This window comes from Scyliorhinus torazame, chromosome 1, assembly GCF_047496885.1.
Source record: "Scyliorhinus torazame isolate Kashiwa2021f chromosome 1, sScyTor2.1, whole genome shotgun sequence".
Classification (NCBI taxonomy): Eukaryota; Metazoa; Chordata; class Chondrichthyes; order Carcharhiniformes; family Scyliorhinidae; genus Scyliorhinus; species Scyliorhinus torazame.
The window spans coordinates 108363793-108385170 of NC_092707.1; the positions used below are offsets into that span (position 1 = coordinate 108363793).

General features: G+C 47.4%; 1 protein-coding gene across 1 annotated transcript in view; it reads right to left on the reverse strand.

Annotated features, from left to right (window-relative positions):
* The window catches only part of upb1 (ureidopropionase, beta), a 286897-nt gene that overhangs the window by 85418 nt on the left and 180101 nt on the right, over positions 1 to 21378 (reverse strand). Inside the window, exon 6 of the mRNA XM_072499643.1 lies at positions 7796 to 7965. Within this exon, the coding sequence (XP_072355744.1) occupies positions 7796 to 7965 (170 nt within the window). The remainder of the gene's footprint in view (positions 1 to 7795; positions 7966 to 21378) is intronic.

The following is a 21378-nucleotide window of genomic DNA, read 5'->3' on the forward strand; positions in this document are numbered from 1 at the left end:
CCACACCTTCACGCCATTCCGACTGCATCATCGCCATTCTGGCCACACCTTCACGCCATTCCGACCGCATCATCGCCATTCTGACCGCACCTTCACGCCATTCCGATCGAAATATCGCCATTCTGACCACACCTTCATGCCATTCCGATCGCAATATCGCCATTCTTTTTTTTAAATGTATTTTATTACAGACATGTATCAAAACAGGTTACAGTAAATAAACACCCCGGGAAACATACTTCCCAGCAATCAACTCTGCAGTCTGTACAGATTTTTCCACCTTTTCACCCTCCCCCACCATCCCTTGCGATGAACAGCTCTGCAAACACGGTCACTAACATCCCCCACCATTCCTCAAACTCCCCTGCTGAGCCCCTTCACTCATACTTTATCTTCTCTAACTGCAGGAAGTCGTACAGGTCACCCAACCATGCTGCTACCCCCGGTGGCGATGCCGACCGCCACTCCAGCAAAATTTATCACCGTGCAATCAGAGAGGCGACGGTGACGATATCGGCCTTCCTCCTCTCCATAAGCTCCGGCTTCTCTGAAACCCCAAATATCACCACCAAAGGGTCCGGGTCCTAAGGGAGAGGGTAGAGCTGCCGAAGGGGAGTGCGTTCAAGTACCTGCAGGTTAGGGACTTTGCGCGAAAGGTCTGGAGGCAGTTCCCTGGGTTGCTGGCATACACCCTGCTGGAACGACTGCTGCTTCTGGATGTGAAAGGGGAGGGAAGAATTGGGGATATATACAAGTGGCTGGGGGAACAGGGAGGCGAGCAGGTGGTGAAGGTCAAGGAGAAATGGGAAGCGGAGTTGGGAGGGGAGATCAATTGGGGAGTATGGAGTGAGGCATTGCGAAGGGTAAACGGGACCTCCTCTTGTGCAAGGATAAACCTGATACAGTTTCAGGTGGTGCACAGGGTGCTTTTGACTCGGGCGAGAATGAGTGGATTCTTTCAGGGGGTAGCAGATGAGTGTGAGAGGTGTGGGCGGAGGCCAGCGAATCACGCGCACATGTTTTGGGGTTGCGAAAAATTGGGAAGATTCTGGACGGGAGTGTTTGCGGTCTTAGCCAGGATAGTGGAGGAGGGAGTGTACCCGGACCCTTTGGTGGCGATATTTGGGGTTTCAGAGAAGCCGGAGCTCATGGAGAGGGGCTCTTCAGGGGGTTTGTGGAAAGGTGGGGGATGTTTCATAGAATTTACAGTGCAGAAGGAGGCCATTCAGCCCATCGAGTCTGCACCGGCTCTTGGAAAGAGCACCCTACCCAAGGTCAACACCTCCACCCTATCCCCATAACCCAGTAACCCCAACCAACATTAAGGGCAATTTTGGACACTAAGGGCAATTTATCATGGCCAATCCACCTAACCTGCACATCTTTGGACTGTGGGAGGAAACCGGAGTACCCGGAGGAAACCCATGCACACACTGGGAGGATGCGCAGACTCCGCACAGACGGTGACCCAAGCCGGAATCGAACCTGGGACCCTGGAGCTGTGAAGCAATTGTGCTATCCACAATGCTACCGTGCTGCCCCTGTTAGTGACTGTGTTTGCGGAGCTGTTCGTCGTGGGGGAGGGGGGGATAAAAAAGGGGGAAAATCTGTACAGACTGTACAGTTGATTGTTGGGAAGTATGTTTCCCAGGATGTTTATTTGTTGTAACCGGTTTTGATACATGTTTGCAACAAAATACATTTAAAAAAAACAAAGTGTCTGGGTCCACTCCCTCCTCCACAATCCTGGCTAAGATTGCGAACACTCCCGCCCAGAATCTTCCCAATTTTCCACAACCCCAAAGTGTGCGCATCATTCGCTGGCTCCCGCCCACACCTCACACACTCATCTGCTACCTGCTGAAAGAACCCACTCATTCTCGCCCGAGTCATATGCACCCTGTGCACCACCTTAAACTCTATCAGGCTCATCCTTGCACAAGAGGAGGTCCCGTTTACCCTTCTCAGTGCCTCACTCCATACTCCCCAATTGATCTCCATTCCCAACTCCACTTCCCATTTCTCCTTGACCTTCACCACCTGCTCGCCTCCCTGTTCCCCCAGCCACTTGTATATATCCCCAATTCTTCCCTCCCCTTTCACATCCGGAAGCAGCAGTCGTTCCAGCAGGGTGTATGCCAGCAATCCAGGGAACCTCATCCAGACCTTTCGCGTAAAGTCCCTAACCTGTAGATACCTGAACTCACTCCCCCTCGGCAGCTGTACCCTCTACCTTAGCTCCTCCAGACTGGCGAACCCTTCCTCCAAATACAGATCCCTCACCTTGACCAGCTCCACTTCCCTCCACCTCCTGTGTACACTCTCCATTCCCCCGGCTCAAACCCATGATTCTCGCACGGTGGCATTAGCACCGACATCCCTTTCACCCTAACATTCCTCCTCAGCTGATTCCATATCTTCATCATGGACTGCACCATCCTGCTCCTTGAATACCTACTCGGAGCCATTGGCAAAGCTGCCTCACCATAGCCTTCAAACTAGACCCCTCACAAGATTCCTCCTCCATCCTAACCCACTCAACCCCTTCTCCTTCCCACCACCGCCACACCTTGTCCACATTCGCCGCCCAATATTAACGAAGCACGTTCGGCAACGCCAACACCCCCCCCCCCCCCCCGCTACTTCTGCCTCTGTAGCAGTGTTCCCCCACCCTGAGCACCTTCCCCGCCCATACAAAGTCCGAAATGATCTTGACAACGCATCATCGTCATTCCGACCACACCTTCACGCCATTCCGACCGCATCATCGCCATTCCGAATGCATCATCGCCATTCTGACCGCACCGTAACGGCATTCCAACTGCACCTTCGCCATTGAGAATGCATCCTCAAGATTCTGACCGTACCGTAACGGCATTCCAACTGCACATTCGCCAATCCGAATGTATCATCGCCATTCCAACCGCACCGTAATGGCATTCCGACTGCACCTTCGCCATTCCGAATGCATCATCCCAATTCCGACCGCATCTTCACGCCATTCTACCATATCATCGCCATTCTGACTGCACCTTCACGCCATTCCGACCACACATTCACGCCATTCCGACCGCATCATCGCCATTCCGACCACACATTCACGCCATTCCGACCGCATCATCAACATTCTGACCGCACCTTCACGCTATTCCGACCGCATCATCGCCATTCCGACCACACATTCACGCCATTCCGACCGCATCATCAACATTCTGACCGCACCTTCACGCTATTCCGACCGCATCATCGCCATTCTGACCACACCTTCACGCCATTCCGACTGCATCATCACCATTCTGACCACGCCTTCACGCCATTCCGACCGCATCATCACCATTCTGACCACACCTTCACGCCATTCCGACTGCATCATCACCATTCTGACCACGCCTTCACGCCATTCCGACCGCATCATCACCATTCTGACCACGCCTTCACGCCATTCCGACTGCATCATCACCATTCTGACCACACCTTCACGCCATTCCGACTGCATCATCACCATTCTGACCACACCTTCACGCCATTCCGACTGCATCATCACCATTCCGACCACACATTCACGCCATTCCGACCGCATCATCGCCATTCTGACCACACATTCACGCCATTCCGACCGCATCATCGCCATTCTGACCACACCTTCACGCCATTCCGACTGCATCATCGCCATTCTGACCACACATTCACGCCATTCCGACCGCATCATCACCATTCTGACCACACCTTCACGCCATTCCGACCGCATCATCACCATTCTGACCACACCGTCACGCCTATCCGGCCGCATCATCACCATTCTGACCACACCTTCACGCCATTCCGATCGCATCATCACCATTCTGACCACACCTTCACGCCATTCCGACCGCATCATCGCCATTCTGACCACACCTTCACGCCATTCCGACTGCATCATCACCATTCTGACCACACCTTCACGCCATTCCGACTGCATCATCGCCATTCTAACCACACCTTCACGCCATTCCGACTGCATCATCACCATTCTAACCACACCTTCACGCCATTCCGACTGCATCATCACCATTCTGACCACACCTTCACGCCATTCCGACTGCATCATCGCCATTCTGACCGCACCTTCACGCCATTCCGACTGCATCATCGCCATTCTGACCGCACCTTCACGCCATTCCGACCGCATCATCACCATTCTGACCACACCTTCACGCCATTCCGACTGCATCATCACCATTCTAACCACACCTTCACGCCATTCCGACTGCATCATCACCATTCTGACCACACCTTCACGCCATTCCGACTGCATCATCGCCATTCTGACCGCACCTTCACGACATTCCGACTGCATCATCGCCATTCTGACCACACCTTCACGCCATTCCAAACACACATTCACGTCATTCCGACCGCATCATCGCCATTCTGACCACACCTTCACACCATTCTGACTGCTCTTTCGCCATTCTAAATGCATCATTGCCATTCCGACCGCACCTTAACGGCATTCCAACTGCACCTTCAAGCCATTGCGACGCCATTCCGATCGCACCTTCGCGTCATTCCGATTGCACCTTCGTGCTGTTATGACCGCACCTTCGACAATCCGACCACAGCGTCACGCTACTCCGACCACACCTTCATCCATTCCGACTGCATGCCATCACTATGGTTGCCTACTCCACCTACACGATCACATGCAGGTTACAGCACAGGGCAAGGCCATTATGCCCACTGTATCCATTCAGGCCCTTTAGAAGAGCAACTCACATCATTTCTACCCCCTATCTTTTCCCCATAGATATGCAAATTGTTTCTGTTCTAATAATTATCCAATTTCCTTTTGAAAGTCTGAAAGTCTGAATTGAATCTGCCTCTCCCACACTCTCAGACAGTTCCTTCCAGATCCTAACCATCACTGTGTTAAAAAAATCCTCATGTCACCATTGCTTCTTTTGTTTATAACCTTGTTTTGGTGAACATAAGAATTTGGAAGCAGGATGAGGCCACTCAGCCCCTCGAACCTGCTCTGCTGGTCAATAAGATCATGGTTGATCTGATTGGGACCTCAACCCCACATTCCACCCACACCCAAGGAGAACAGCCTCAGCTTCTCCCATCTATTATTGTAACTGAAGTCACTCATTCCTGTAAACAGTCTTGTGAATCTTTTCTGCACCCTCTCTAATGCCTTCACATCCTTCCAAAAATGTAGTGGTCGGCATTACGTACAATACTCCAGTTGAGCCAAACCACTGATTTTGCAGGTTCAACCTAAACTTCCTTACTTTTGCACACTATGACTAATTATAAATCCCTGCATAACATCAGCTGACTCTGCCCTGCCTCAGCTCGGCTCATCTGTTACCAAAACCTTTAACAATGCCTTTGTTCCTCCAGATTTGACTATTCCAATGCACTCCTCCTTTGTCTCCCACATTCGACCCTCCATAAACTTGAGGTCATCCAAACCTCTTGAGTGTCAGTTTTTTAACTCACAGTACGCCATGTTCCCCTATCACCCCTGTGCGCAAAGAGCTACGTTAACTCCCAGTTGAACAATGCCTCAATTTTAAAATTCTGATTCTTGTTTCCAAAGCCCTCCATGACCTTGTCCCGCTCCTTCACTGTAATCTCGTGCAGTCCCACAACCCTCTGGGATAATGGAGCTCCTCTAATTCTGATCTCTTTGAGCAACCCTGAGTTTAACAGCTCTGTCATCGGCGGTCGTGCCTTCAAACTCCAAGATCCTAACCTCTGGAATTCCCTTGCTAACCTCTGGAATGATATATATATTGACTGGGATGTAAAGAGTTAACAAATTAATGATAATTCTTCTTACTACTAGAGGGAACCACAGAACAGTCATATATATATCATGTGACTTGGGGGATTCTGGGATAAGATGGTGAGGCATGAGCGAGAGAGCAGTTGTACTTGAGAAAGTCTGCTAGTTAGGGACAGAATATAGAAACCTTCGACTTTAGGAATGTGATAGAATCTTAGTTAGTAGTGTAATAAATTTATAGTTTTTTTGTTAACAAAGCTTTGTGTTCTTTATTCAACACTACGCATCCAAGCCATCCAGGTAAAGCAAAATAGAGAACAACATGCTAGACATTTGAAGTGGACAACTTTAATAGTAAAGAACACAACATACTTCAACTCCTCTATATCTCTCTTTCCTCCTTTAAGATGCCCAAGAGGGTCGTAGAAGCAGAAACCCTCATTGCATTAAAAAAATTCTTGGATAAGCACCTAGCCTACAGACCAAGAGTTGGTGGGTGTGATAATGTGATAAGGCTGTATCAACACAGAAAAGATGGACTGAATGGCCTCCCTCTGTGCCGTAATCTTTAAGATATGCCTGAAAATTATATCGGGGGCGGAGTAACAGCTAAACCTAAGAGAAAAGAAAGGTGAACCACAGAAGGTGGGGGGGGGGGGAGGGGGGGGGGGGATTGGGAGGAGACAGGAAACAATAGTGGGGAACCAGAGAGGTGGGGGGGGGGGGGAGACAAGGGAATGACAGCCGGAAGGAGGGCACGGGCTACGATAACAAACTTGGCATCTACAGGAGCAGAGAACAAGGAAAATACGGGCAAAAGACGTGACGAACGGCTGAAGCGGAGGTGAACGCGAGACGACAACGGCAGCGAAATCCGTCCGGGAGAAGCAAGTGACAACACCAACACCAGATCCATTCGCGTATTGCCCTCTGTAATTGTTTCTCCGGCACCCAAATGTATATCTACCTCCCCAGTTTCCCCTCCCCCCAACAAACAGATGCCTACTTATGTGTTAAAAATATTGCCAATTGTACAGAGTTGCTGTTGTTGAGCTAGTGCATAATACCGTACCAGTTATTTTATTTTGTGTGTGTACCCTTCTCTTCTATACATGTATAAATTTTATTCTGTGTACGTAACGGTAAAATATACTTTGTTCAAAAACCCAATTAAAAACATTTATAAAAAAAAAGATATGCCTGAAAATCTAATTCTTTAACCAGGTTTCTGGTCTCCTGCCTTAATAACTCCTTATGTGTCTCGATGTCAAATTTGGTTTGATAATACTCCTGTGAAGTTTTACCCAGTTGAAGACTCAGTCTGTTCTCCATCCCAGTTCTGGTGAGGTGCCCACCTTCCTGATTTTCCTGGAACCTGCGGCCCTCATACAGCTCCTCACAGTTATCCTGAAGTTCCAGTCACAACACAGCCAAAATGCGTATCTCATTCAAGATCACACCGGACAAGAGTGTAGAGGTCTTAGCAATTAAATGTCAATGTGAAAATGCTGCTGTCAACATCACTTTGCAACAGCTGAGAGATACAATATGTTTGTAAATGTGATTTAAATGTGATAATACGTTCACATAGATTTAGAAAGATTCCATCTGGTGAAGAAGACTTCCATCTGTACTCGCATAACTTTCTGATAATATCCCCATTTGGTTAATTTGATTTGCATTACAGCCTAATCATTCTATATGGGTTTATAATTTTAAACTAAGTACAAATATGGAGAGAGCTCCATCTCCCATCATTCTCAATTTGAAAGATTTCCAATATTTGGGGATCTGGGAATTTAGAAAACACAAACTTTTGCCAGCAACATCACTTTGAGATAATATTGTTTAAAGTTCATGATGAATTGAGTCACAATGAGAAAGTCATGACCATCTGTTCCACCTAATGCCAGCACAGTGAAAGCCATCAATGTACTCTATTACATCAATAATTATTTGGCTAGAACAATTTAAGGCTCTGGTCACAGGTTGCCATTAAAATCAATGACACTGTTCTCTTACCTCAGCTCCCCAACAGTAGCACAGGGGTTGAAGATAATTTCAGCTCCATTGATGCTGTACATCAACCAGTTCAAAGGGTGGTGCCGGCCGAAACAGATATTAACAGCAATCCGTCCAAACTGAGTTTGAAACACTCGATGTCCCGTGTTTCCCTCCATGTAGTATGTAGACTATGAAGAAAAAAAGACATCCGTACCTAAAATCACCAAGTTTCAATTCTAATGGAAGTTACAAGATCCAAAATGCCTCCAAATCATACACCATTCCTTCATCTCGGCTGGCTCAACATTATGTCATTCTTTCCAATAGTAGGAAGAGGGATGTCCAACTTTGTGCTGGCACCTTCAATCAAGACTATTTAACTTTATTTTAGAAGCAGCAATGTTTAAATAAAATGAAATGCAATATAATTGGATAGTTGAGCCCTGAATGCAGAGGTGGACCAGGTCAGTTTCTCGTTTAGAAGAGCAATTGAATACATTTAACTTCTTACGTCAACGCAGAAATGTTGCACAGAAAACACAGCACAGAAAGAGGACATTCAGCCCCATTGGTCCATGCTGATGTTCATACACCACATAAGTCTCCGTCGCATCCCCTCTTTATATCTCCCCATCAGCATAATCTTTCAATCCCCTTAAATGCATTGTTACAATTCACCTCAACAATTTCATGTAATAGCCAGTTCCACATTCTATTGACTCTTTGGGAAGATGGTGGTGGAGTAGTAATGTCACTGGATTTGTAATCCAGAGATCTGGGCTAATGCTCTGGGGACAGGGGTTCAAATCCCATCACAGTAGAATTTGAATTGCATTCGTAGATCTTAGAATAAAATCACATCTGGTTCACTAATGGAAGGAAATCTGCCATTTTTACCTGGTCGGCCTACATGTGACTCCAGACCTACAATAATGTGGTTGACTCTTAACTGCCCTCTGAAATGCCCCAGCAAGTCACTCAGTTCAAGAGAAATTAAGGATGGGCAATAAATGCCGGCCCAGCCAGCGATGCCCACAGCCCATGAAAAAAAATCAAACTTTCTCCTGAATTCCCTATTGGATTTATTTGTGACTCTCTTAGATTGAAAGTAGGAAACTATAGGTCAGTTAACTGAACAACCATCCTAGGGAAAATGCTGGAATCCATTATTGTGGATGTAGGAGCAGGACATTTAGAAAATCATATCACAATCAGGCAAAGTCAACATGGTTTTGTGAAAGGGAAATCATGCATGAAAGATTTATCAGTGTTTTTTGAGGATATAACAAGCAGGGTGGTTTTGTGAGGGCCACGAAGAATCCTGCACGAGTTTTAACGATACAAAGTAATAACATTTATTTACAATAACATATATATATATGACAGCAGCAGCAACTTCCCTTGCTGCACACTCCTTCCTGCTGGTTCCAAACTGGCCAGCTTTATTTATACTTGGAGTTTACTAATGGTTTCTCCACCCCACTCATTGGGGAAGCTCATACTCCCACAGGATTGTGGGATTGGCATTAGTCCCCAGCCAATGGTAAGCAGGCAGGTTATAACAGGTGGATACAGGGAAATGAGTAGATGTAGCATATTTTGATTTTCAAAAGGCATTCAATAAGGTGTTGCATAAAAGATTACTACATAAGATAAGAGCTCATGGTGTTGAAGGTGATATGTTACCTTGGATAGGGGTTTGATTAGCTATCAAGCAGCAGATAGCAGTTATGATGAGGACAAACTCTGCAAGTAGATATATATGTATATATATACTGATTAAGTGAGTGGGCAAAAAATTTAGCAGTATAATCCGGGAATGCATGAACTTGTCCACTTTGGCAGGAAGAATAGAAAATCAGATTATTTGAAAACCAACATAAATATTATTGTTACAAGTAGGCTTACGTTAACACTGCAATGAAGTTATTGTTAAAAGCCCCTAGTCTCCACATCCTGGTGCCTGTTCGGGAACACTGAGGGAGAATTCAGAATGTCCTATTCACCAAACAAACACGTCTTTCGGGAGGAATCCGGAGCACCCGGAGGAAACCCAGGCAGACACGGGGAGAACGTGCAGACTCCGCACAGACAGTGACCCAAGCTGGGAATCGAACCTGGAGCCCTGGCACGGTGAAGCAACAGTGCTAACCACTGTGCTACTGTGCCGTCCATGATGAGTGGCGAAACATTAAATGCAATGATTTAGAGGGAGCTGGGTGTCTTTGTGCATGAATCTTGTTAGCATGTAGTTACAGCAAGTAATTAGGAAGAAAAATAGAATGTTTGCCTTTCGAGCAAAGGGAATGAAATATAAAAATAGGAGAGTCTTCCTCCAACAGTAGAGGGCATTGTTGAGACCATATCTGGAGTACTGTGTACACTTTTGATCTCTTTATTTAATGATGTTGAGTGCCGGCATTGAACTGGGGTGAGCACAGTAAGAAGTCTTACAACACCAGGTTAAAGTCGGACGGCATTGCTCCTTCCTCATTCACCTGAGGAAGGAGCAGTGCTCCAAAAGCTAGTGTTTGAAACAAACCTGTTGGACTTTAACCTGGTGTTGTAAGACTTCTTACTCCTTATTTAAAGAAGGGTGTATATTCATTGCAGGTTGTTCAGAGGAGGTTTACTCGACTGATTCCAGGAATGAAGGGTTTGTTTTAATGAGAAAAGGTTGAGCAAGCCTGGCCTCTCATTGGAGTTCAGAAGAATGAGAGCCAATATCAGAGAAACATGCAAATTTTTTCAGGGGGCTTGACAGGAAAAATGCTGAATGTTTCCCCTTTTGGGGAATCTAGAAATAGGGAGCATGGTTTAAAAATAAGAGGTCACACATTTAAGTTGGAGTTTTAAAAAAATATGTTTATTGAAAATTTTTCATTTTACACAAAATAATATAAAACAATTAATTCAAGTTACAATGACAAAGAACACAACAAATAATCAAAAGCCCTAATTAACTTAACCTCCAAAACTAAACTTAACTGACAGTGACGAGCCCTTTAAAAAAGGAAATCAATGGCCGCCATCTTAGGTAGAACCCTTCTACGGACCCCCTAATGGTGTACTTGACCTTCTTCAAATGTAAGAATAACATGAGGTCACCCAACCAAGCTGAGGCACTGGGTGGAATACGAGACCTCCACCCAAGCAGAACTTGTCTCCAGGGTATTAGCTGGGCAAAGGCGAGGACATCGCCTTCACCCTTGTCTGCAGCACCAGCGAGTCTGACACCCTGAAAATGAACACCAGCAGACTTGGCTCCGGGTCGACATCAAGTATATCTGATGCAAAAGATACCCAAAACTTTACTAACTTGGGACAAGACTAGAACATATGAGTGTGGTTAGCCGGAGCCTAAGAGCAATACTCTCATCTGTCCACCGTCCCAGAGAATAATGCGCTCATCCTCACCTTGGTCAGATGAGCCCTATGCACCATCATGAATTGGATTAAGCCGAGCACATGAGGATGTGGAATTGACCCTGTGGAGGGCCTCGCTCCATACCTCATCATCTAGAATGGGACCCAATTCATCCTCCTATATCACCATTACTTCATTCAAAGGAGTCGACTCTGCTGATAATATTTATTATAGTCACAAGTAGGCTTACATTAACACTGCAATGAAGTTACTGTGAAAATGCCCTAGTTGCCACACTCCGGCGCCTGTTCGGGTACACAGAGGAAGAATTCAGAATGTCCAACTCACCTAACAGCATGGTAAATTGCCCCTTAGTGTCCAAGGATGTACAGATTAGGTTATGAGGTTATGGAGATTTGGCGGTGTGGAGGGGGTTGTGGACATAGGTTAGGGTGCTCTTTCAAAGAGTTGGTGCAGACTCAGTGGACCGAATGGCCTCGTTCTGCACTGCAGGGATTCTATAAAGCTGCTATAAATGTAAGAGTTTCCCATTGAGCCCGGATAAATATCAGCAGACTCTGTATGGGTCACCCATTATAGACCCTGCCCAAATTCCCATGTGCGCCATTACATCAACAGTGACCAACCACCATAATTAGTGCTTGCCTTGCCTGTGTGATGTGGCTGCCTGTCGTATTAGCCTCACAGATCTGATGAGAAAGAATTGCAGGAGGCAAAAAATTGATGACAACCAGCTGTTGGTGTGAAAGCACTGATACCAGATGGCATCAGGTCTAATATAATAATCTTTATTTCACAAGTAGGCTTACATTAACACTGCAATCAAGTTACTGTGAAAAGCCCCTTGCTGCCACATTCCGGCGCCTGTTCGGGTACACTGAGGGAGAATTCAGAATGTCCAATTCACCTAACAGCACGTCTTTCGGGACTTGTGGGAGGAAACAGGAGCACCCGGAGGAAACCCACGCAGACACAGGGAGAACGTGCAAACTCCACACAGACAGTGACACAAAGCCGGGAATCGAACCTGGAACCCTGATGCTGTGAAGCAACAGAGCTAACCACTGTGCTACTGTGATCTGGCTGTTTATGCACAAAATAATCCCCCTAGCAGACCCGGCCAAAAACTAAAAACTCTTCACTGGTGAGGAGGGTGGTGCCAAGGGGAAAGAAGGAAAAACCTTGCATGAAAAAATGCAAACCTGAAAGTGTTTGAACAGACTGGAACCAGGGAGCTGAAATTTCTCCGACAGTTCCTTAAAGTAATTATATTTAAAAATAAATTTAGAGTACCCAATTCTTTTTTTTTCCAATTAAGGGGCAATTTGGCGTAGCCAATCCACCTAGCCTGCACATCTTTGGGTTATGGGGGTGAAACCCACGCCGTCACGGGAGAATGTGCAAACTCCATACGGACAGCGACCCAGGGCTGGGATCGAACCCGGGTCCTCAGCGCCGTGTGGCAGCAATACTATCCTCTGCACCACCGTGCTGCGCAACCCGTAATGTAGTTCCTTAAAGTTGGCAAACCTTCCCTCGACGAACAGGTCCCCAAAACTCTTCAAACCCTTCCCCTCCCATAACCTAAACGTGGAGTCCAAATCCCCTGGCAAAAATAGGTGATCATTGCAGATAGGTGCAACAAAGACATAGAACTAAGTTTAAAATGGTGTCAGAACTGCTTCCAGATTCTCAGGGTGGACACCACGACCGGATTCAAGGAGAACCTTCCAGGAGAGAATGGCAACGATGTAGTTACTAATGCACTTACAGGAACCCGCCTCCATTTGTCTCCATATGGAACCTGGATCACTGAACCATCCCAGTATCTTCTGAATATTGGCTGCCCAACAGTAAAATAATAATTTGGGTAAATCCAATCCTCCTGCCTGGTTATCACTTTGGAAGAACGATATCTGGATTCTTCGGGTTTTACCCGCCCAAATAAATGAGGACACTAATTTATTAATTGTGACAAAGAAGGACTTGGGGTAGAAAAATGGAGAGACATTGAAAAATAAAATAAAAATCTCGGGAGCACATTCATCTTAATAGTCTGAACCCTGTTCGCCAAGGACAAGGGGAGATTCTATCCCTCTTCTGTGAGTCAGATTTGACACCATCAGCCAGACTAGTATAATTTAATTTGAGAGGTGAGGCCCAATCGTGCACCACCCAGCTAACGAAAGCTAGTTCTGACTAGGCGAAAATAACAACCCCAGATAGGACCCCACTCCCCGGGCGGTTAACTGGGAAGTATTCACTCTTGTCCAAATTCAACTTATACCCAGAGAAGAAGCCGAAGCTCCTAAGCAGCTTCATTATCTCATCCATAGTGGATACTGGGTCCATAATATAAAGAAGCAGATCATCCGCATACAAGGACACCCTATGCTCCACCCTTCTTCCTTTTATCCCCTCCACCTATTGGAATATCCTAGCGCCTTGGCAACGGCTCTATTGCCTGAGCAAACAGGAGTGGAGGCAATGGACATCCCTGCCTCGTGCTCCTATGCAGTAGAAAGTAGCCAGAATTTAAAGCATTTGTGCGAACACTAGCAGTGGGGCTCTATACAATAAACAAATCCAGGATCTAGACTTTTGTTCACATCCAAACCTCCCAAGAATCTCAAAGAAATATCCTCACTCCACACTATCAAACGCCTTTTCAGCATCCAGGGAACCATCTGGTTCAAGCACCGAAGAGGACACCATTTAACAAAAACGTATATTGGTCGACAATTGCCAACCCTCAACAAAGCTTGTCTGATCATCCAAGATCACCTTTGGGAGTCAGGGCTCCAATCGCAGTGCCAGCACTTTTGCAAATAACTAAGCATCCACATTTAAAAGCAAAATAGGGGTACGATCCACACTCTTTTGGGTCCTTGTCTTTCTTAAGGATCAAGGAAATAGAGGCCTAAGAAAGTGTAATGGGCAACAAATCCTGGGACAAGGAGTCGTTAAACAGATCTAAAATTAGAGGGACTAATTGCTCCGCAAATCTCTTGTAGAACACAATGAGGAAGCCATCAGGGCCAGGAGCTTTAGGTGTCTGCATCAACCCAATGCATTTCCTAATTTCCTCTGCACCCAACGGGGATTTCAACTCTTCAAACCTCAGCCTCTCCACCAGATGGATGGATAACCCATCCAAAGAAAAATCAGTCATGGCTGAACTCTCTATTGGGGGTTCCGATCTATAGAGATCCCGATAAAATGTTTCGAAAGTCGCATTGACCTGAGGCGTTGCGGAAACCAGGCTGCCACCTGTGTCTTGTAGCTGCAAAATCTCCCAGGAAGCTGCCTGTCGTCTCAGTTGGTGACCTAAGAGGCGACTGGCCGCCTTCCCATGTTCTTAAAATATACTCCATGAATGTCGCAGCTGGCTAAAAATAATTCACATTGTGACTGCAGTTTTTTCCTACTTGCCAACAACTCCAGGGTTGGGGCAAGTGAGTACTGATGGTCCACCTCAACAATGGTGTCCACCAGCCTCTCCGGCTCCACCCTCGCTGTCTTTACCATGTGTGCTTTGTGGGAAATTATTTCCCCCCTGATAACCACCTTCAGGGCTTCCCACAGCCTAGAAGGTGAGATAGGCTCCCTTTTATTAGATTTAATATATTCCCTGATGATGGTGGACATGCATTCACAAAATCTCTTGTCTGCTAATAATGCTGTATCCAATCTCCATGGCGGACGCTGGGAGGGACCCCACTCTGGTGCCAAATCAATAAAATGTGGGGCATGGTCTGAAATCATAATCGCGGAGTAATCCGCTCTCTTCACCAAAGGAAAGTCACCTATCCACCACAAAAAGTCGATACATGAGTTTACCTGGTGCACATGGGAGAAAAAGGAGAAATCTTTGTCACCTGGGGCAAAAAATGCCACGGGTCTGTCCCCTCCAGCTGCTCCATGGAAATCAGCAATGCCCTGGTCACCCCTGATGGAGTCAGAGATTTGGGCTTAGCCCGATCCAAACTGGGGTCCAGAACCCAGTTTATGCCGCCACCCAAAATAAGCTGATGCAAACCCATATCCGGGATCGAGGCCAGCAGCTCGTTAATAAAATCCGTATCATTAACATAGACATTAACCAGGCCACCGAGGTGCCCGCCAAAGATCCACAGACAATAACATGTCTACCATTGGGGTCAGCCAAGATTTAGCAGCAGAAAACAGAACCCTGTAACTGATGAAAATTGCCACAACCGGTCCTCATCATCAAAACCCGAATGAAAAACTTGTCCTACATACCCCTTCCACAACCACATAAACCTTAACCCCTATCCGAGCCCAACTTGCAAAACATTCAATCCCAACATGAACAGAAAAATGCAAACATGAACAAGGAACCCCAACAATTCTACATATCAACACACCCATCCCCAATATCCAAAAACCTCAATCACTCCGCCGCTCAACCTATTCTTCTTTCCAAAGGAATCCGACTCCCTCAGTGCATCAAAAATATAGGGCGGGATTCTCCGATAGCCGGAAATTGGGAAAGGTGATTGGACGGACAATCGTTTCAGATGCCGAAATCGCGGGCGGCGCCGATTTGACGTCAAATCGCAATGCTCCAGCGCCTCAACAGCGGTGTCAATGCGTTCCGGAACACACACACAGTAGAAACCGTTTAGCAGGTACAGCCTGGTATTCTCCAGGGCCTCCGCATGGGGGGCGGCCAGGAGGTGGGCTGCGGGGTCAGGGTGGATGGGCACGGAACACCATTGCTGCAGCTGGCAAGGTAGCCATGCAGCAGTGCACACCGCTAACAGCCCACAGTGAACCTAGTGCCACGGGTCGTTTGGATGACCCCCCAAGGGCACCCCCTTGGGTGCCCTCTGGCCCCAGTTGACCCATCAGCTGTATGAGCGCATTCCAGCAGAACCAGTTCCATCATTTTGGCTGGGATAAGCGTGTATGGGGAGTGTAATGTGTATGTGTGGCTGCAGCTTGTCAGCCTCCCGAGTGTCGATCACGGACCCGGCGAATCCCGCGCTGTTTTCCATTGGAATCGACTGTGTTCCACGCGGCACTGGTGCTAGCCCCTCAATGGTAGTGGAATCAATCCAGGTGTGGCACCGGTTTTCCTGTTGTAAAGGTTCATGGATTCTGCGTTGGCATCAACACTTGGTCTCAGAAATGGAGAAACCCGCCTTTTCCCTCAAAAGTCACTCTTAGCCGCGTCAGGCATAGCACCCCAAACTGGACTTCGCTTTGGCCTTGTTGAAAGCTGTCCGCTTCTTTGCCAGCTCCGCTTCCACATCCTGGTAATACCGGATGGCGTGGCCTTCCCATTTGTAGTCACGATGCTTCCTTGCCCATCTCAGGACCCGCTCTTTTTCTTGGAAGCTGCGAAACTTCACGACTACTGCTCATGGTGGTTCACGGGGACGAGGCTTCTGTCGAAGTGTCCGGTAGACTCTCTCCAGCTCGGGAGGGTTTGTGAGTCTAACCTCCCATACCATCTTCCCAAACATCTTCGCAAAACTCCCAAAAATACTCTTTGGGAGTTGGGTCTTCCATCCTTTCTGGCAGCCCCACAATTGGGAAATTCTGCCTCCTGGAACGATTCTCCAAATCATTCACTTTGGCCTTTAGTGCTTTATTCGCATTGGCCGTCAGAAACATCTCCGTTTCCAGAAAGGCAATCTGGTACTATGCCTCGAAAGGGCCACTTCCTTGCCCTGTATCATGTCACCATGTGCCTTTACAGTTTTGTTGGTCCTCTCCAATGCCAAACGAATGGGAGCCAAAGCCTCTTCCATCGATTTGCGGCGGTCCCCCGGCACAGCTGGCAGCGTTTGTCGAATTCTGCCAAGGTGCACATAAGCATCTCAGCTATTAGTGGAGTGGCCGGAGTTTTCCAACATTGAACTGCAAGAGACCTCGGACTCAGTCATACATGAAGAACTTCTAATGTCAGGCTTTTCTCCCTGGTTTTTCAAGGCATTGGACCTATGTAGGTACTTTATCCCATTTAACTTAGTGAAACTAAGCGAAAAGGAATAAAAGAGCAGTACCCTGGCGAGAGCCCTGTCTTTTCCCCTTTCATAACGCCACCAGAGGTTCATTTAAGATGGAGATGGGGAGCTATATCTTCCCTTAAAGGGTCATTAGGATTTGGAATTCTCTCTCCCAGCATTCAGTCGAGGCTAGGTCATTGAATACATTCAAGGCTGAATTAGGCAGATTTTTGATTGACAAGGGAGTTGAGGATTATGGGGACAGACAGGGGAGTGGTGTTGAGGCCACAAATCAGATCTTATTGAGGGACCCAGTGGTCCACCTCTGCTCCCTATCCCCATGCTCTTACGTAGCGTTAAAAAATCAGTTTCAAGAAGGTTTCTGAAAGTTAGAGTAAAATCCTCTGTGTTACCTGGTTGCAACTGAACTAATGAGAACAGTTTCTTTAACCCAGAACACAACTCTAGGCACAGTGGTTAGCACTGTTGCTTCACAGCGCCAGGGTCCCAGGTTCGATTCCCGGCTTGGGTCACTGTCTGTGCAGAGTCTGCATGTTCTCCCTGTGTCTGCGTGGGTTTCCTCCGGGTGCTCCGGTTTCCTCCCACAAGCCTTAAAAGATGTGCTGTTAGGTAAATTGGACATTCTGATTCTCCCTCAGTGTACCCGAACAGGCACTGGAATGTGGCAACTAGGGGCTTTTCACAGTAACTTCATTGCAGTGTTAATACAAGCCTACTTGTGAAATAAAGAATATTATATTAGAGCTGATGCCATCTGGTATAAGTGCTTTCACACCAACAGCTGGTTGGTCATCAATTTTTTGCCTCCTGCAATTTTTTCTCTTCAGGTCTGTGAGGTTAATACGACATGCAGCCACATCACACAGGCAAGGCAAGCACTGATTATGGTGGCTGGTCACTGTTGATGGAATGGCGCACATGGGAATTTGGGCAGGGTCTATAACGGGTGACCCAAGAACAAAGAAAAGTACAGCACAGGAACAAGCCCTTCGGCCCACCAAGCCCGTGCCGACCATGCTGCCCGACTAAACTACAATCTTCTACACTTCCTGGGTCCGTTCCGTATCTCTCTATTCCCATCCTATTCATGTATTTGTCAAGATGCGCCTTAAATGTCACTATCGTCACTGTTTCCACCACCTCCTCCGGCAGCGAGTTCCAGGCACCCACTACCCTCTGTGTAAAAAACTTGCCTCGTACATCTCCTCTAAACCTTGCCCCTCTCACCTTAAACCTATGCCCCCTAGTAATTGACCCCTCTACCCTGGGGAAAAGCCTCTGAATGACCCATACAGAGTCTGCTGATATTTATCCGGGCTCAATGGAAAACTCTTACATTTATAGCAGCTTTATAGAATCCCTACAGTGCACAACGAGGCCATTCGGCCCATTGAGTCTGCACCAACTCTTTGAAAGAGCACCCTAACCTATATCCACAACCCCGTCCACACCGCCAAATCTCCATAACCTCATAACCTAATCTGTACATCATTGGACACCAAGGGGTAATTTACCATGGCCAATTCACGTAACCTGCACATCTTTGGACTGTGGGAGGAAACCAGAGCACCCCCTTGTGCCACCGTGAAGCCTCAATAGAAACTTTTTTTTTAACAGAACTACGATGTATTTTCAGCTGATCAAAGTGCACCAAAGAGGTAAAAGCATCATAGTTACTCATTGTAGACATTTGGGTATAAAGATTCTTGAACAGCAAACACATAGAGTGGCAGTAAAGTTATTTAGACACCTCCAGAGGTTCCTGGCTGTCATACAGTGCAAGGTTAGTCATGCAGTAAAAGATTTAGTCTGTTTTAATGGACCTATTTAACTTCTTTCCATAAATCAAGGCACATTGAACCTTCTTTAAAGGACATGTTACAAAATACAATTAACTACTTTAATGACTTTTGAGTTTGTAGAATAGGGGTTATCATTCCTGACACAACAGTGATTATGCAGAAGTGTCCTGTCAGGAAGCACTCCTGCTCTTGCAATGTGCAGCTTTTGTTAGTCTGAAATCAAATCCATTTTGTGAAATTATTGGATTTGAAGAGAAATTGGAATTAGAAAAGTTGGTGTGTAAGCTGAGATCAAACGTGTAGGATACCTGCAGTGATTGAATTTCTCACACACAAAAATGAAGCAAATCACTTCCATGATTGTGGTGGGATGCTTGTGTAACATTTCACTTGAAGGAGCAGGCCACAGGTATTGGGGGAACAGTTGAACAGTGCACAAAGTTACACATGTGAGATACCGTCTAAACATTGATAAGATGGTGCAGCCTGTGACGGTGCGAAGCACAATGTGCTGTCAGGATGTGATTAGTTTCCAATCTCAGCCATGCAAGCTTCCATATGGGACAGAAATCAGGCACTTCCTCATCAGCAGATAGAAAGAATGAAGGGAAAAGAGCCAAATTGGCTTGAAGTCTCTCCCATGTTATAGTACAGCTGTTCGCAGAATTAGGACATGATTTACCATTAAATGACAAGTTTCTTCACCACCAGACTAAACAACACAGGCCTAACCACAGACTATTCAACCTTCGTTATCTTTTAGCTTCAGCGTCATTGGGTTGGATTTTACAGGGTGCCTTGTCGACACACCCTCCGCGTAAAAGGTTGGGGTGAGGCTCACCCACCATCCAGCCAGCTGCCCAAAAGCTATTTAACACTGGGAGTAGTGTTCATTGCTTTAAGTCAAACACCCTTATACTACATGATGCACGATCAATTATACAAAGACGAGAGTTGAATGCAACTGAGGCTTTATTACACTAAGATGTGTGGCCTCCTACAGCAGCTGGCAAAATGGCTGCTGTATGGGGAGTACACATATTTATACTCCGCCTACTGGGCGGAGCCAGCAGGCAGGGAAATAACCCCGTACTTGTAGTACAGGGCCTTACCACAAATCACCTAATATATACATCAGTGGTGACTACCACATTCACCCCCTGTTAAAATTGAGTCCGGTGGGGGTGATGGAGAACTATAATCAAGTACATGTTTTAACTACAGAGAAAAAATGGAGTCCCGATCAAGTTACAGGTTCAGCCGGTCCGGAGCCTTGATCTGCTGTTCGGAGCGCCGCTATGCTGGCGGCGATTCCGGTGTCGGTCTGGTCCTCGGTGACTCCGGGAACTTGCCAAAATCCTCGTCATCATCGGGCGTGGGCAGGGGGAGGACGGATTGTCCTGGGGCGGGGGCTGCGGTGGGGTGCGCCGGGGAAGGGGAGGGTGGCGCTGGGTCAGAGGGGTGTGTGTGTGTGGAACCAGCTGGTGCCAGGTCCCTGAGGGAGACAGTATCTTGGCGGCCATCGGGGTACGCGACGTAGGCGTACTGTGGGTTGGCGTGGAGTAGCTGTACCCTTTCAACCAACGGGTCCTCCTTGTGGAGTCGTATGGGCTTCCGGAGGAGTACGGGTCCTGGAGCTCCAAGCCAAGTCGGGAGCGACACCCCGGAGGTGGACTTCCTGGGGAAGACAAAGAGACGTTCATGGGATGTGTTATTAATCGCAGTGCATAGGAGCGACCGAATGGAGTGCAGTGCGTCGGGGAGGACCTCCTGCCAGCGGGAGGCCGGGAGATTTCTGGACCGTAGGGCCAGCTGGGCGGCCCTCCAGATCGTCCCATTCTCCCTCTCTACCTGCTCGTTTCCCCGGGAGTCGTCCTGCTCGAGGCGATACCCCTGTTAAGCAGGAACTGACGCAACTCATCGCTCATGAATGAGGATCCCCTGTCGCTGTGGACGTAGGCGGGGAAACCGAACAGAGCGAAGATGGTGTTGAGGGCTTTGATGACGGTGGCAGACGTCATATCAGCGCATGGGATGGCGAAGGGGAATCTGGAGTACTCATCGACCACACTGAGGAAGTATGTGTTACGGTCGGTAGAGGGGAGGGGCCCTTTGAAGTCCACGCTGAGGCATTCAAAGGGGCGGGAGGCCTTCACCAGGCACGACGGTCTGGCTGGTAGAAGTGCGGTTTGCACTCGCACAGACCTGGCAGTCTCTGGTGATTGCCCTGACTTCCTCGATGGATTAGGGCAGATTGCGGGCCTTGATGAAGTGGTACAAACGTGTGACTCCCGGGTGACAAAGGTTATCGTGCAGAGTCCGGAGTCGGTCCACCTGTGCGCTGGCACATGTACCTCGGGATAGGACATCGGGGGGCTCGTTGAGCTTACCAGGACGATACAAAATCTCGTA